Here is an 18,158-nt window from a genome sequence, read left to right as displayed (position 1 = left end):
TCCTTCATTAGATTTAAGCTCATCGGTTGTTGATGTGCATAACTGAGTAAGAGAGCCTACCTTTTCATGGTTGTTTGATCAATAGGACTGTAAAGTTAACAAATGTGAGAGGACTTCTGTGGTGTTTACATTTTTGCACAAATGCAGGTGTATTTTGTGGCTTTTGGTGAATGCGTTCTAATGATCTAAAGTTGCGCTATTGCAACTTGCCTGGAAACACAGTAAGGTTCAAGGGGTATGATGGCAGGCCCGTGTGGCAAATGGCTTGTTCATATAAAGGCCTACTGTAGCTCTGATTGATTATAGTGCACCGGTCTGTGTAGACTCCGGTCCTGGACAAAAGAGATGTTTTGACTCCGGTCCTGGACAAAAGAGACGCCTCCCTACCTCTGAGGAAGTACAGTTCCCGCTCAGCCCAGTCAAAACTGTTCGCTGCTCTGGCACCCCAATGGTGGAACAAACTCCCTCACGACGCCAGGTCAGCGGAGTCAATCACCACCTTCCGGAGACACCTGAAACCCCACCTCTTTAAGGAATACCTAGGATAGGATACAGTAATCCTTCTAACCCCCCCCCCCCCCACCCCCTTAAAAGAGTTAGATGCACTATTGTAAAGTGGTTGTTCCACTGGATATCATAAGGTGAATGCACCAATTTGTAAGTCGCTCTGGATAAGAGCGTCTGCTAAATGACTTAAATGTAAATGTCATGCCTTATTGGAATGGATTTATTGATAATATCTGTTGGAAAAAAGTTTGGATGTTGCCACACACATACCTACTTGTTAACAAAATGAAGGAGATTTCCTTTAAAATTATTCATAAATATTATCCTGCCAACAACTATATGAAGAAGTTTAAGGAAAACATCAACTCAAATTGCTCCTTTTGTAATGACCACCCAGAAACAGTGTTGCATCTTTTTTGGCGTTGTATACATGTAAGAAAACTGTGGCAAGATCAGTAGATTTATAATTGTAAACATTTATGACGATTTTACACTATTGTGGAGAGATGTACTGCTTGGATTCTTTACATACGATAAAAATAAGCTGAAACATTTTTATGTAATTAATTTCATTATTCTTTTGGCCAAATTTCATATACACAAATGTAAATTTACTAACAAAAACCACATTTTCTTACCCTACAAAAAGAAATTGAACTGTATTTTAAGACAGTTAAATACTCTACTAACAAAAAAGCTGTTAGAATTGTAAGTGTATGTATGTCCCTTAAGGTCCTTGTGTAATTGTAATGTGATATTGTACCCCCTAGCTCGATTGTCCATTATATATAATCTATATATACTTGTGTTCCCTTATGTACTTTCTGTATTGATTTGTTGTTAATAAAAATTAAAAATTAAATTAAATAAAGTAAAAAGTTGTGCTCACTGAAATTGCCATATTGGCGCACATTTTTAAGGACACACCTCAAATATTGCTTCCTCAAAGGAAGATAGGTAAATTATTGAACCTGGCCTAGGGGTTGGAAAACGCCAGTGTGCCAGTTTTTACATTACAAAATTTCTAACTAACGTGTCTTTGATACTTGCGCCTCCTTACCGCCAGCCAAAAATAGAGCCTTCAATGAGATTCGGTAATGGCTGTTTTTCAGCTAATTCCCCCATTAGCCGTGTCTCACCTTGTGTCCTAGCCTAATGGCGGTTGGGATGTTTTATTATTATTAAAGCAGAGCATTGTCCTGCTGAGAGCAGAGCTGAGCAGCTGTTGGAGCTTATCATGGTCTGTCTCTCCGTATGGCAACACATTACCACTGGACCTCTGAGACAATTAAGGGCTAGGTAGAAGCAGGCAGGCACGAAGTCAACTCTATACTTATAACATTATGCCTATGGTGATGAGGTGTAACCAATGAGTGTAACCTTCTAGCCGGCCACAGTGTTGTTGATTCACTTAGTGGGTTAATGCAGGAAACTAATGGGTCTACTCAAGTGGTTTTTTCACCCATAGCTGCAGTGGATACTAGCTCTATTTATTACAGTCGTTACTTCATATTCTATCATCCCTCTGTGTGCCCTATAGATAGATGCCATATTGACTTTGAAGACATCAGCTGCTTGCTAGTCTATTTACAGGTAAATGCCAAAATAAAGGAAACACTTGAGTAAATGAGGGATACAAAGTATATTGAAAGCAGATGCTTCCACGCAGGTGTGGTTGCTGAGTTAATTAAGCAATTAACATCCCATCATGCATAGGGTCATTTGTAAAAATCCCCAGTTGCCCATTATTTTGTCTACCATGGCTAAAAGATCTGTGACTTTGAAAGAGGGGTCTCAAATGAGCATAGGGGGTTTAAGTGTGTGTCTATCATTCACCAGATCTCAACTGAATTGAACACTTATGGGAAATTCTAGAGTGGTGCCTGAGACAGTGTTTTACATCACCATCAACAAACCAAATTATGGAATTTCTCGTGGAGTTCCAGACACTTGTAGATTATATGTCAAAGATCATTGAAGCTGTTCTGGCAGCTCGTGGTGGCCCAACTCCCTGTTAATTAAGACACTTTATGTTGGTGTTTCCTTTATTTTGGCAGTTACCTGTGTGTGTATATACAGTATTCATCAATGTATGGCACTAGAAGGAGCTGGCCATGGTCCTGAAAACATCTCAGTGGGCAGCTTCAAAGGGATGTTCAGGGGGAGAGGCACTGGTTGTCGAAACATAGCTGTAGTATATTCTTACTGCACAGAACATCTCCCGTCTCCTGCAGCATACTGTATAGACTTTTGTATACATATTTTCTGTACTACTTATAAGTATTATAGTTCTCATTCACAAGGCATTAGTTTGTCAGCTGCTTAGAAACAGTTCATTTTAAGTTACCCAGTTGAAATGCACTAACACATTTGATCACTGTGTTTTCCGAGAGTACATTTGACTCTAAAAATCTAGTCTGCTTCGGTAGTTAAGGGGCGAATCCTAACTTTTACTGACATTTTTGACAATTGGATATTAGGATTCGTCCCTATTAGGGTTACCTGGGACCGTATGTACCAAGGCTCTTAGAGTAGGAGTGCTGATTTAGTCCATTTTCGTTATGATATAAAAGTCTAAACTGATCCTAGATCAGCACTCATACTCTGAGAAGATTGATACGTATGTTCTACGGTATGATTTAATTTGCTTTTCATTACACCCCCAGGTGCCTTATGTGAGGGTGGCCCCCGAGGACCTCCTGAGGGCCCGCTTCCCGCGCTTCTCGCCCCTGGACCTGCGGCCCACCAATGCACATGTCAGCCTAGCCGTGGTGGACTTGCTCTCCTTCTTCAACAGCACCAGCGCCTGTCTGCTCTGCGCCAGGGCTGACTGTGAGTTGCCAACCATAGAAATGGAAATTACTAGATGGACATTCCCATTCAAGTAAACTATCCTATAGAAATACAATTACTCAATTAACTCAACTATGTTGTGATGGATGGACCCATAGAAATATAATTACTGTAATGGAAATTCCACAGGGTTTTATATGATAACAATACCCCTGATCAGAAATACAGTTTAACTTTAGGACATGCATGCAGTCATTGCATATACAGTAACAGGAGGCGATGTAGTGAGATGGTAATTTAGCAGATATGGTCATTTAGCAGACCCATAAAATTGGTGTTGACTGTTTTCTGACCAACTGCCCCATTGGAACCACCAGTCTGCCTCTAGCAGGTCAGTCATCTCTGTCAGTCTGCCCCTCAAGCACTCATCTGCCCAAAGCTGACTATTATTTGTTTCATTCACATCACGCACTCAGCATACATCTGTACATAGCAGGTCATTATTGATCCAATTTAGCTTTTCTGTCTTGACGTGGTCATTGGGACGTTTGTGTGTGTGTGTGTGTGTGTGTGTGTGTGTGTGTGTGTGTGTGTGTGTGTGTGTGTGTGTGTGTGTGTGTGTGTGTGTGTGTGTGTGTGTGTGTGTGTGTGTGTGTGTGTGTGTGTGTGTGTGTGTGTGTGTGTGTGTGTGTGTGTGTGTGTTTGTGTCACCATGCGTCTGTGTGACAGGCCTATGGAGCCAGGCTACCTCAGGGATATCACCCAGGGGCAGGTGTGGAAAGCGTGAAATTATGAGTTAAGCTTTGCTTTGGTTCCCAATGCTTATATAGAACGTGGATAAGATGAATCCCTCCAACCTACGTCCTAAAAATATACTTAGGCTAACAGCTGGTATTTTCTCTATAACAATATGTTATCTTAACTGAAAATATAATGCCTATTTCCTAGTGAAATTTGCTTTCACAGTGTTAGTTGGGCACTGGAAAGATGATGTTGCTTACTTATGACAATTTTGTTATATTTTGAAGATGGTAAATTACATACTGTATGCTGGTCTTTTTGGACGGACTTGAAATGCAGAAATCAAGCATTTAGAGCATATGTAAGGAAATACAGCCAACAAAGGAGTGATAGTATAAACCTACAATGGCTGTATGGATAAAATACTTCCTATGATTTACTTAAAGGACTAGCGGAGTTGTAAAATGTGGTACTTTTATCACCAAAGGCAGAATTCCTTGCAATAGTCTCCTACTGGCCATTACTTAGACTATTAGACTTTAATAGAAGATATTCAGATGATATTGTAGCGACCTGATGTTCATAAGAAAGTGTATCAACGTTGTGGGCTGTGGGATACAATATTACACTTTCATGGCCAATTGTTGCTGTTGTCCCAGGTTTGATGAACCTGGAGCAGTTACTGCGTCAGTTCCTAATCTCTAAGGAGACGCTGACTGTTCGTGTGCTGGATGACAGTCAGGACCCCATGCCTGTTCTAAAAGAGATCCGCAACGACCAGACTGACACCATCATAGTGGACGCCAACGCCACTGTGTCCCACCTCATCCTGGAACGGGTAAGCGTCCCAAATGGCCTCTTATTCCCTATGTAGTGCACTACTTTTGTCAGAAATAGTGCACTATAAAGGGAATAAGTTGACACATTTTGGGACCCATCCATACATTCCAGCCCATTGCCCAATCCCAAATCTATCGCTACAGGTCTATGCTTTATGCACTTGTGGAGATCTTATTTGATAGGTGTAAAGCGTAATTCATAGTCCACAGATGCTAGGACGCGATAGTCCGGTGTTCCATTGTGACATAGCTATGCGGCTCTGAGACCACCATCCGCGGTGACGCACAGCTCGAACGCACACCTTCCCACTGTTCCCAACCAACGCATCTCTGGTATGCGTTTTATATTCATTTGAATGTGTTGACAGTTGGAGAAATTGCTTGAGCTGCGCTGAGATTTCGAAAAGTATGAAAGCCAACAGTCCAATATTCTAGTACACTGCTACGCGTAACCTCTTATAGACGCTTAGCTAGTGATATGGTAATACATCATTCTACCTTGACCTCTGATAGATAGGTTCAGTGGAATTTTCACCATATTGCTTACATCTATCAAATCCTCTCAGATCTCCACAGGTACATAGAGCGTTGGGTCTAGGAGGCAATTTGGGATTGGCAATACAGTATGACTAGTAGTGGCTACATTCATTACACTAACAAGCTGGGTTCAAACAAACCGGCTTGGGTAGGTTACTTTCTAAAGGCAATCCCTTACAGTTACTTGACAAAATTGTAATCGGTAACGTAACTTTTTGACTACCCAAACTTAGTAACGTAGTCTTAAAGAAAAAAAATATTGAACCTTTATTTAACTAGGCAAGTTAGTTAAGAACAAATTCTTATTTACAATGATGGCCTACCAGGGAACAGTGGGTTAACTGCCTTATTCAGGCAGAACGACAGCTGCCCCAAGTAGCCTATCTGATTACATTCATTAATCTGATTATTCAGTTAGTTTTAGATTGCTTTCCCCTTAAGAGGTATTAGAAGAAGACAAAAATGTATGTTACCAATTGAACGACATCTATTGCAGGATAAATCAATGTTAAAGTTTACATAGCTGGCCATATATGGATGTTACATTTTACTTTATGGGTTGGTTATGTAGGCTTCTTTAACCCATCGCTTCCTACTACATATAATACGATTTCAATTTTATCTTTACATTAATAACCAAAGCCTATCAGAATTCCAGTCATTCCAATAAATGTTATACCCTTTGATCTTCAAGAAATAGGACTTGGAAGTATAGATTAGACATTGTTTTACCTGAGCATAACCCCAAAACTAATGACTTATTAGCCAGCCCTACTCTGTTGATTGTGATTTTGTTATCATGGAGGACTGATTGGGCTCATTGGTTTGAGTTGAAAAATAAATGCTTCGATCATGGAATGGCATGCTTTGAGCACTACTGAAAAGTGCTATTTACATGTGAAAAAGGAATGCCATATGCTACATTTGCTATAGGCCTATTGTTTACCTTTTTGTTGGTGACACTGATATTGTGATAATATGCAGCTGTTTAAAGGGCAAATCCACAGATGAAACGATAACAAAATGTTCGCCCCGCCTGAGGGAGGGATGAGTCTGGAGGGATGGAGGCTGAGGGATGGGTCTGGAGAAATGTAACCACTTTCAGATTAATAGACAGCGCTATGGATGCAAGGACTGACCATTCATGATATCAAACTTATTGTTTTAACTCTGTTATGAGGCTATACAAAGTTTGTTTACATTTACACTGTTTACAAACTTTGGAGAAAAACTAGCTTATATTTTGAGTTCTCATGGAGTGTGACAGTTGAACTGAGCTCATTTATAAATTGTATTCTTCAAGAATCAATGGAGATATATACAGTACCAGTCAAAGTTTGGACACACCTACTCAGTCAAGGGTTTTTCTTTATTTTTACTATTTTCTACATTGTAGAATAATAGTGACGACATCACTATTACATCTCCCTTTGCCTCGATGACGGCTTTGCACACTCTTGGCATTCTCTTAACCAGCTTCGCCTGGAATGTTTTTCCAACAGTCTTCAAGGAGTTCCCACATATGCTGAGCACTTGTTGGCTGCTTTTCCTTCACTCTGCAGTCCAACTCATCCCAAACCATCTCAATTAGGTTGAGATCGGGTGATTGTGGAGCCCAGGTCATCTGATGCAGCACTCCTTCACTCTCCTTCTTGGTCAAATAGCCCATACACAGCTTGGAGGTGTGTTGGGTCATTGTCCTGTTGAAAAACAAGTGATAGTCCCACTAAGCCCAAACCAGATGGGATGGTGTATCACTGCATAATGCTGTGGTAGCCATGCTGGTTAAGTGTGCCTTGAATTCTAAACAAATCACAGACAGTGTCACCAGCAAAGCACCATCACATCTTCTCCTCCATGCTTCACGGTGGGAACCACACATGCGGAGATCATCCGTTCACCTACTCTGCGTCTCACAGAGACCACACAGATGTTGGAACCAAAAATCTCAAATTTGAACTCATCAGTGGACAGATTTCCACCAGTCTAATGTCCATTACTTGTGTTTCTTGGTCCAAGCAAGTCTCTTCCTCTTGGTGTCCTTTAGTAGTGGTTTCTTTGCAGCAATTTTCTGTCGTACTTAATGTGCAGTAGCCTATATCATATATGTATTGGATAATGGCACAATCATTTGGGCTTTTTTGAGCTTGGAGTCATTAAATGTCTTTAATGTAGGGCTCATAAAATGTATGGCTCATCAGGCTCAGGCTTAAACAGCTTGGAAAATTCCAGAAAATTATGTCATGGCTTTAGAAGCTTCTGATAGGCTAATTGATATCATTTGAGTCAATTGGTGGTATACCTGTGGATGTATTTCAAGGCTTACCTTCAAACTCAGTGCCTCTTTGCTTGACATCATGGAAAAATCTAAAGAAACCAGCCAAGAACTCAGGAAAAAAAATTGTAGACCTCCACAAGTCTGGTTCATCCTTGGGAGCAATTTCCAAACGCCTGTACCACGTTCATCTGTACAAACAACAGTGCGTAAGTATAAACACCATGGGACCACACAGCCATAATTCCGCACGTTCTGTCTCCTAGAGATGAACGTACTTTGGTGCGAAAAGTGCAAATCAATCCCAGAACAACAGCAAAGGACCTTGTGATGATGCTGGAGGAAACGGGTACAAAAGTATCTATATCCACAGTAAAACGAGTCCTATATCGACACAACCTGAAAGGCCACTCAGCAAGGAAGAAGCCGCCATAAAAAAAGCCAGACTACGGTTTGCAACTGCACATGGGGACTTAGATCGTACTTTTTGGAGAAAAAACTAAAATAGAACTGTTTGGCCATAATGACCATCATTATGTTTGGAGGACAAAGGGGAGGTTTGCAAGCCGGAGAACACCATCCCAACCGTGAAGCACGGGGGTGGCAGCATGAAATAGTTTTAACAAGAAAATCAAGTTTTAATGACTCCAACCTAAGTGTATGTAAACTTCCGACTTCAACTGTATATACACACACACATACACACACAGCAAAAACTAAACGTCCTCTCACTGTCAACTGCGTTTATTTTCAGCAAACTTAACATGTGTAAATATTTGTATGAACATAACAAGATTCAACAACTGAGACATAAACTGAACAAGTTCCACAGACATGTGACTAACATAAATGGAATAATGTATCCCTGAACAAAGGGGGGGTCAAAATCAAAAGTAACAGTCAGTATCTGGTGTGGCCACCAGCTGCATTAAGTGAAAAACTATTTTAATGACGGGTCCAACCTAAGTGAATCGAACATCCGACTTCAAGTGTGTGTGTGGTGTGTGTGTGTGTGTAGTGTGGTGGTGGTAGTGTGTGTGTGTGTGTGTGTGTGTGTGTGTGTGTGTGTGTGTGTGTGTGTGGGTGTGTGTGTGTGTGTGTGTGTGTGTGTGCGGAGCAACTACAGATTGGAGCTTTAAATCTATCAAAAGTGTTTGAGCTTGTGTCCATTAGGACTATGGATTTTTTTGTTTTTTGTATCCGCATGAATTAGAAATAAAAGCACCACAGGGATCCACACTATGCAGCTATTTCAAGTGCATATTTTTAACTGGCTGTCCACTGGTTCCAAAAAAAATGATTGATAGGCAGTTTAAACTTCTTGAATTCAACCATTGTTGGGTTCAAATACACATTTTAGATTTGTGAACAGACATCTACAACCACAATGTGTTGGGGCAAATAGCTAAATGAGAGAGCAGCAGTGTTATTCACATCATTGCGCTATGTAGATATCAATAACAAGTTATATCCGTATCTCCGTAGACTACACCACTGCTGTCATCCTTACCTCCAAACATTTATTCAAATTGGATAATCTTTGGATGCCGACAGCAGTCGCACTATTGGAAGACATAGCTTGGACTGTAGCCTACAAATGCGTATTCCTGCTCTTTTCCCGCGATCCATCAAACACATTTGGTGTGTTATCATAGTGGTCTCTGACTTGCGGTCAGACTCAGGCGGAACAAACTTTAACTTGCACCTTTCTTTCAAAGTTGATTTGATTGTCATTGAGAAAACAGAAGTGTCAGATATTTTCCCCGCAAACATCCTCTCTCAAAAGTAATACTCAAAGTAATCATGTAGTTTTTCAAAAGTATCTGTAATCTGATTACAATATTTTTGCTGGTAACGTAACAGATCAGTTAACGTTTTTTGTAATCCCTTACATGTAACAGATTACATGTACATTACATGTAATCCGTTACTCCCCAACCCTGCAAACAGAGTATCATCCAACTAGGATTACCCCAAGGAATGTTCATCTAATGGTGTTACTTGGTTGACCATTCCGTAGACAAACTGTATAAATGTTTAACATTTTCCCATTCAATATCTGTTTATATGACTCACTATGCTTGTTTGTATCCAATAATACCTACATGGTAACAATTTACATAAAAGTGTTTGTACCTTTTTGGTTGTTTACCAGTGCATGCTTGGTAATAACATTACTAAAAGCATTACTATTTTAACACATGAATAGTAAGCACTAGTATTAGACAGCTTCTGTTACGCATCTAATAGAAGTTTCAAAGATCCGTGGAAAAGCTTTGAGTCATGTTCTTATGAATTTATAATAACCACATTGGCATGAGTTATTTATTTGACTGCCTTTTATGATTGGTTTGCAAAGTAAAAAGTTGTCAAGTAAAAATGTCACATTGTTTTTCGAATATTCTCTTCCTTTAAAGTAATCCCAAGGGACAGGAGGAAATTAACACTTTGAAAATATGAAACCATGAAATATGTTTTCCCAGGCAAATTCCCCAACCATCATAAAGAGAATACTAATGTCTGCTGACAACATGGAATACGGAGTTTATTTTTTCTCTACTATTCAAGAACTTTAGGTAGATGTTTCCGACTGTGGCCTGCGGTGGTCTATTGGTTACTGCCGCCGCGCCTTCAGAGCTCATATGTATGTCAGTGCTGGCGTGGGTTCGAATTCGAGCCCCACTCCCCTCTAGCACATCATCTCTCCTCCCTCCTTTCCTGTCCCTCTTCCATGCCTCTCTGTCCAATAAACTTGAAAAATCACCCAAAATAAAATGGATGTCTTTCCAAGGACAATAATTGAAGTGGTTGCTCTAAAAGCACATCATGTTAGTGTGAAAATTCTTGATTATTTTACAGACAAGAAGCTGCTTGGGCTTGAGGCATCATTATTTGTGAGCTAACCAATGATGTGGATTCAGGAAGCAGCAAATTGAAGTCAGGTGGATTATGTAGAGGAAATACACATTCAGAATAGTTTTATGTGCCGGCTGCTTTGAGGGTAATGTAAAAAGCATAGAGGCATTGTAACTGGAACAAAACATAATACGCTTCACAATCTCCATCCACATTGTATGGAGACAATGTATTGTCTGCAGATTCAGACCTTAAAATACTAGAAAAACATTATGCAGAAGAAAGTTTCATCAACATTTTTTATTTTTCCCCCCTTGAAAAACCTTACATTTCTTCATTATTAAACCTAATCAATTTCCTTTATAAGATGGGCAAAGAAAGTACTACTCTAAAAGTTTGAAATATTCTAAAGCACAGCTACGGTTTCTTACTCTTTGGCTGTGTCTGAAATGGCACCCTCTTCCTTATATAGTGCGCTACTTTTGACCAGGACCCATGATGACCAGAGCCCTATGGACCCTGGTCAAACACAGTGCACTCTATAGGGAATAGGGTGCCATTTTGGACACATTCCTTATCTCCTGGTTGTAAAGTTTGCCTTTAAGTTGTTGTTTGCCTCAGTGTTAACGGCAGATGATGCAGAGCAAACTTGACAACCTTTTTCTCAATGTGATTTTTGACCAAGCCTGTCAGAAGCCGTTGCCAATTGACTTGTGTCTCTTCCAGTGCACCAGCTTGATTTGTACTAGTACTCTACAAAAACTGGGCTAAAAGTCATATGGCTGCAATTCTGATCATGTATTATCTGTTGTGAGGTTAAACGTTTGTGTTTATCAAGTTTAGCCATTTTTCATGATCAATTTGACAGCACAGTCTCTCATGGGAAATATATTCTGGACACAGACAAAAATGGAACTCTCCTCCCTTTTCTTTGACCTTTGTTCATTAAAGTAAGTTTCTCAGGCATTCCACAGAAATTAAGACATACACTGACCCCTAGACAAATTATATTCCACTGTGTAGACTACTGCTGTGAGAATGTACTATTTTGGGGTGAGTGAAAGCAGACTGATTCTACAGCCCCCTTCCTTCCTTCCTCCCTTCCTCTCCTTCCCGCCTCCATCGCTCCCTCTGTCAGGCGTCAGAGTTGGGGATGCTGTCCGTCTACTACACCTACATCTTCACCACAATGGTAAGAGCCCAGATGTAAATGTTATTTTACCATGGAATTAGGTCAATAAAACTGAGTTCAGAATGTGTCTCATTCTAAGTACAGCCTGTTTCAACACAAAACTGGTTCTTTAGCTGTGCATGCATTTCAATAGTCTTGACTAGTTACATATGTCTCATTTTCCTACATCTGCATTTAAGTGAAAGCACTGAACAGGTGAAAGCAAAGCTCAGAGGGTGATTGCGTGTGGTATGCTTTTCCACAAGTTTTGCGTTTTCTTAAAATACATCACTCACTGCTTCAAGTCCCACCTAAAGATCAGTGTTCACAAGGCCACCACACCCACCAAACGGGAAAATATACCTTGAAGAATGTTGAACGGTGCGTACCGTTTTGGTGCAAATGTGCTGTTCAGTATGTACACGCAGCAAAATGTTAAACCGACTGAACGCACCCCTGGTGTCTCTTCTGGCATACAGGAGTTCTCTCTGCTGCAGTTGGATGACATCCCGGTGGAGCGCTGGGTCAACATCCTTGGCTTCTCTGTCCTCAACCACAGCCATCCTTACTTCCCTGACCTCCTCCTCAGCCTCAACCGCTCCTGGCAGGAAAACTGTGACCATGCCCCTTTCACTGGGGTCCCGGTGAGCAAAGCTCCATTTTGATTGTATTTTTTATTTAACCAGGCAAGTCAATTAAGCACAAGTCCTTATTTATAATAACGGCCTGGCAAATGCGGGCTAAATAAATCAAAGTAAAGGCAGAATATGAGACATAGGAAGACATCACAACACAAGGTCAGAAAGACATGGCAACAACACAATCAGCCAATATTTGTGCTTTACATGGTTTGGGAAAATGTCTGTGATTGCTACTTGTAAGAATAACATGTAGGCCTTTCATAGCAAGTCCATGATTGATATTGTGTGGAATAACAAGTCCATGATTGTTATTGTGTGGAATAACAAGTCCATGATTGTTATTGTGTGGAATAACAAGTCCATGATTGTTATGTGTGAATAACAAGTCCATGATTGTTATTGTGTGGAATAACAAGTCCATGATTGTATTGTGTGGAATAACAAGTCCATGATTGTTATTGTGTGGAATAACAAGTCCATGATTGTATTGTGTGGAATAACAAGTCCATGATTGTTATTGTGTGGGAATAACAAGTCCATGATTGTTATTGTTTGAATAGGACAAGTCCATGATTGTTATTGTGTGGAATAACAAGTACATGATTGTTATTGTGTGGAATAACAAGTCCATGATTGTTATTGTGTGGAATAACAAGTACATGATTCACAAATGGTGTCCGTAATTGAGTCCTTGAAAGCAGAGATGGATACAAATTCACCGGTAGGGTTAAGAGATATTCTTGACCACGTGACCTTCCAGGAAATACTATTACTAGGGCCCAGAGTTTTCCCTGAGCAGCTCACATGCCCCCTTACCATATATTGTTAAGAGCTGACATGGTGATTCCCTAGCCTTGTTGACATGACAAAAAATCTACCAAGCCCCAGTTGCCTCGCAACAACAGATGAAAAGCTGTGCATTATTACCCTTATGGCTGTGCACTGGTTTTAGTGCATTCACTCAATCAAGTGTACTCATTTAACAGTCCTCTTCGGCTAAGGTTTCAAACTAACCCCAGCCAAAGTAATTGCATGTTTATGGCACAAAGCACACAAGGAACAACAACACTCTTCCCACGCAAGCCGAATGTGCAATTAATAACCTGGGGTTTTGAGTTTTGCCTCAACACATTCTGATTAATTAAGTGATTTCAAATGCTTTTTTAATTAATGGACTTTTCATTGGATTTAAGATGCTGTGTTGTGCTTTCTGACGCCAACATTAAGGAGACAAAGAATCCACATTGAATCTCCCCCTACAGTTTGGGCTTTGTTAATCAATGTTACATTACAACAGAGCTAGCTGTGTTCCTACTGTAACTACTAGGTTGTTTTTACTCTATTGTAGAATATTAATTTATTTGCCTACTCTTGCCTACTCTCTCTCCCCATTCTCTAACACGACTCTGCGTGCTTACTTTGTATTCACCAGCAGTAAGCGAGCTTCCATATCCATACCATATCCATCATATTCAGATGGGTATTGTTATATCTTTCTGGAATCCACCCTGCCATTGTGCGGAACATTTAAGGAGGATTAGTTTCTTAGTTTCCTCCCACTCCTACAATGAAGCTCTTTCAGACTTAGAGAGAAACACTATCACTAGATGGAATATCTAAATATATTGCTTAGTATCGAGACTCTCTGATTTCCTAATCCAGCATTTGAGTGTGTGTCTTGCTCTCTCTCTCAACCCTGTATTTTTTATCCTTCTTCCTCTCTCTCCTTTAACCCTCTACCCATCACCTCTCTTCTCTCCTCCCTTTGTCTATATATCTCTATTAACCTTCTACATATCTGTTTTCTATCTCCCTCTCTCCTTCAATCATCTACCATCTCCTCTCTATATCTCTCTGCCCCCCCTCTCTCTGTCCCCCAGCTCTCCCCAGCCCTGCTGTATGATGCCATGCATGTGGTGGTGTCTGCTGTGAGGGAGCTCAACCACAGCCAGAGTGTGGGCGCCACACAGCTAACCTGCCAATCACCCAAAATCTGGGCGCACGGCACCAGCCTGATGAACTACCTACGGATGGTGAGCGCTTACAACTCGCACGCATGTGTACACACATCAGGGTTGGGGTCAATTAGAATTGAAGGCAGTCAATTCAGAAGGTAATCTGAAATTCCAATGATTGAAAAAATGACATTTTCAATGACTTCTCAATAAACTGAAAATGAGAAGCTATGTTTGTCAAAAAAAATTAAATTTGGGGGGCGCTAGTGAGTGAGCTCCTCCTGAAATTGCATTTATTTAATACTTTCTTTGCACTTTGACCCAAAAAGAATTAGGAAACACCGCCAAGACGAGGAGCTCGAGTTCTTCAACAAGTGGGAACAGTGGCTCCTCCACTCGGCAAAAAAATTTACACGAGGATTTGAAGGCCGAGATTCTTGCTGCCATCAGAGCGGACATTTAATCTATACTCAAGTCGTAACTCAAGGAGTCGCTCAGTGAGGACTTTAATTTCATTAAGTCGGAGTTACAAGCAGTCAAGAATGAACTCGCAAAGCATACAGCAATAATTTGTACAGTTAAGAAAACTGTCTCCGACATGGAACAAGGCTTGTCAACATGCTCAGACGACATGTCTATGCTACAAACCACAGTTAAGAAGCTCAAAACTGATGTGGCTAGCTTAAAGGAACAATGCATACATTTACAAGGTTATATACAAATATCCAATATCAGGATCATGGGGGTAGCTGAGGACCTGGGCTCAAGTTCTACTTCATCGGTCTCAAAGTTATTGAAGGAAACCCTCAAATTCGATAAAGACGTCCTTGAAGACCGCTCACATCAGGGCTCTCAAGCAAGAAAGCCTGGCGGAAAACCTTGCGACATTGTGGCTAAACTACAATATTATCAGGATTGTATTGATGTTCTTCGGCGTGCCAGAGAATTTGGCCCACTTCGATGCAACGGAGCACCCATCTCTGTCTTCCCAGACTATGCCCCCAGCGAATGCTTGTGACCGTGCCACTATCAACCATGTCAAGAGTCTGCTCCATGGACGGACCGATGTTCGGTATGGTGTGGCTTTTCCTGCCCGGCTCCGTATAACATACAACAGCACTGAGAAAGAGTTCCAAGACCCCCATAAGGCGATGGCCTTCATGAAGGCGAACATTCTACCGAGGTCAGATGAAGCAAATGGCTGAATGTTCACCTATTTTTGGTGATTTAGGGTAATGGACGAATGTGTCTACCACTGCAGACTCAGTCTCTCTTTTGTAGATACTGTATAGCGTTGCCACTGGCATCAGTTGATATTATTATTATTATTATTATTAGGTTACGTTAGTGCCTTAGTTTTGGTGAGTCAATTCTCCTTTTGTTTTAAAGTTTTATTTTATTACCATGAAGCTGCTCATTTATATTTATCGATGGTACCAGTATCCAGGGTAGATAAAGCAAAGTTCTATTATTAGGTTTCGTCATTTCTTTAAAGACATTGCTGCTAACTTAGTGGTATTGCTGTAATATGTGATTTATAAAATGTTTTAGACTTTCTTTTAAAATAGCCTAGTTTTGAGTTGTAAATAAGTATTTCTTATTTATTTATTATGCGCAACTTGTTTTTAAAACCTTCACTATTTCAGCAGGGCTCTCTTCTGGATAGGTTTAGTGTTCCCCACTACAAGCACATTATGTGTGGATATCTGCGTCGGGATTACCTTGTTCTATTAGGTGACCATGGTGTGTTTCTTTTTCATACCAGACTTCAGAGTACTGTTTTTTTTAAAAATATTGTTCTTCAACTCTTTTTTTTTATTAGCTATTTTTCGAAAAATGTTGTTATTGTAATCTGGCATCTAACCTTTTTCCACCTGAATTTATATGGCTAGGCCTAATATCATGAGAGGGACAGCTGGTTGCTCGGTCACTTTTGCAAGCTGTAATGTTATGTTTCACTGGGTGATTTAAGGGTCCTTTTCTCATTTAAATCAACTTAAAGTAGATATCGCCTTTCTTCAGGAGACACATCTCCGCACTTTCGACCACTTGTTTAAAAGGAGAGTGGATCAGTCAATCATATCATTGCAATTTTCATTCTAAAATTAGAGGAGCAGCCATTTGAATTAGTAAAAACATACTGTTCGCAATATCAAGTGTAAAGGCAGACTCAGCAGGTCGTTTCATTATTGTAGTATGAAGACTGTGTATAATGCACCTGTTATCTTGGCTGAAATGCATGCACCAAATTTGGATAACAGTTCATTCGTAACAAAAAACATCTTGATAACCAAATATGGACATGTGAATTGTGTACTGTCGCCCAATCTGGATCATAGTTCTACTAAAGTATCATCTTCATCAAAGACATTATCCACAATTCAGCTATTTCTTAAGACATTTGGCATATCTGATGCGTGGCGTTTCCGCAATCCCACAGCTAGGGGGTGTTCTTTTTTTTCTCACCAGTTCATAAGACCTCAATTATAGACTACTTTTACCAAGACAATAGATTTCTGCCACTTATCACGGAGTGTGATTACCAAGCATAGTCATTTCGGATCATTCTCCGCTTACTATGAAACTACTTATACCAAATGCACAGCCTAATTAACTTAACTCACTACTGCTATCAGAAGAAACCTTTTTTGCTTTTATATCATCTCAAATTAAGCTATTCTCAAGCTAAATCAAACCCCTGGAATGTCTCCTACAACAGTATGGGAATCAATTAAGGCAGGAAKCCCCCCCCCCKCCCCCKCCAATCTACATCGACGGGACCGCAGTGGAGAAGGTGGAAAGCTTCAAGTTCCTTGGCATACACAAACTGAAATGGACCAGCCACACAGACAGTGTGGTGAAGAAGGTGCAACAGAGCCTCTTCAACCTCAGGAGACTAAAGAAATTTGTCTTGTCACCTAAAACCCTCACTAACTTTTACAGATGCACAATTGAAAGCATCCTGTCGGGTTGTATCACTGCCTGGTACTTCTACTGCACCGTCCGTAACCGCAAGGCTCTCCAGAGGGTGGTGCGCTCTGCCCAACACATTACTGGGGGAAAACTACCTGCCCTCCAGGACACCTACTGCACCCGATGTCACAGGAAGGCCAGAAAGATCATCAAGGACATCAACCACCCGAACCACTGCCTGTTCCCCCTGCTATCATCCAGAAGGCGAGGTCAGTACAGGTGCATTAAAGCTGGGACCGAGAGACTGAAAAACAGCTTCTATCTCAAGGCCATCAGACTGTTAAACAGCCATCACTAGCACATTAGAGCCTGCTGCCCGCGGCATAGACTAGAAATCACTGGCCACTTTAAGGAATGGAACACTAGTCACTTTAATAATATTTACATATCTGGCATTACTCATCTCATGTGTATATACTGTATTCTATCCTATTCTACGGTGTTTTAGTCACTTAATAATGTTTATATATGTTGCATTACTTCTTTCATATGTATATACAGTATTCTATACTATTCTACAATATCTTAGTCACTTAATGTTTACATATCTTGCATTACTCATCTCATATGTATATACTGTTTTCTATACTATTCTACTGTATCTTAGTCCGTTCCGCTCTGACATCGCTCGTCCTTATGTATATAGTCTTAATTCATTCCTACTTAGATTAGTGTGTTTTGGGTATATGTTGTGTATTTTGTTAGATATTACTGCACTGTCGGCGCTAGAAGCACAAGCATTTCGCTACACCCGCAAAAACATTTGCTAATCACGTGTATGTGACCAATAACATTTAATTTGATCTAAGAGGCCAAATTATTTCGTACAGCGCAAGATTAAAGAAGTGCAATATTCCAAGCCTAGGGGAA

At 40.4% G+C, this 18,158-nt stretch overlaps 1 protein-coding gene across 1 annotated transcript in view; it reads left to right on the top strand.

Annotated features, from left to right (window-relative positions):
- Positions 1-18,158, top strand: part of LOC111950486 (glutamate receptor ionotropic, kainate 4-like) — a 75,145-nt gene that overhangs the window by 19,159 nt on the left and 37,828 nt on the right. Inside the window, exons 4-8 of the mRNA XM_070434352.1 lie at positions 3,174-3,339; positions 4,701-4,879; positions 11,687-11,740; positions 12,199-12,363; positions 14,241-14,393. Of these exons, the coding sequence (XP_070290453.1) occupies positions 3,174-3,339; positions 4,701-4,879; positions 11,687-11,740; positions 12,199-12,363; positions 14,241-14,393 (717 nt within the window). The remainder of the gene's footprint in view (positions 1-3,173; positions 3,340-4,700; positions 4,880-11,686; positions 11,741-12,198; positions 12,364-14,240; positions 14,394-18,158) is intronic.

Source organism: Salvelinus sp. IW2-2015, linkage group LG23, assembly GCF_002910315.2.
Source record: "Salvelinus sp. IW2-2015 linkage group LG23, ASM291031v2, whole genome shotgun sequence".
NCBI classification, from domain to species: Eukaryota; Metazoa; Chordata; class Actinopteri; order Salmoniformes; family Salmonidae; genus Salvelinus; species Salvelinus sp. IW2-2015.
This window is presented reverse-complemented; position numbering and strand designations above follow the sequence as displayed.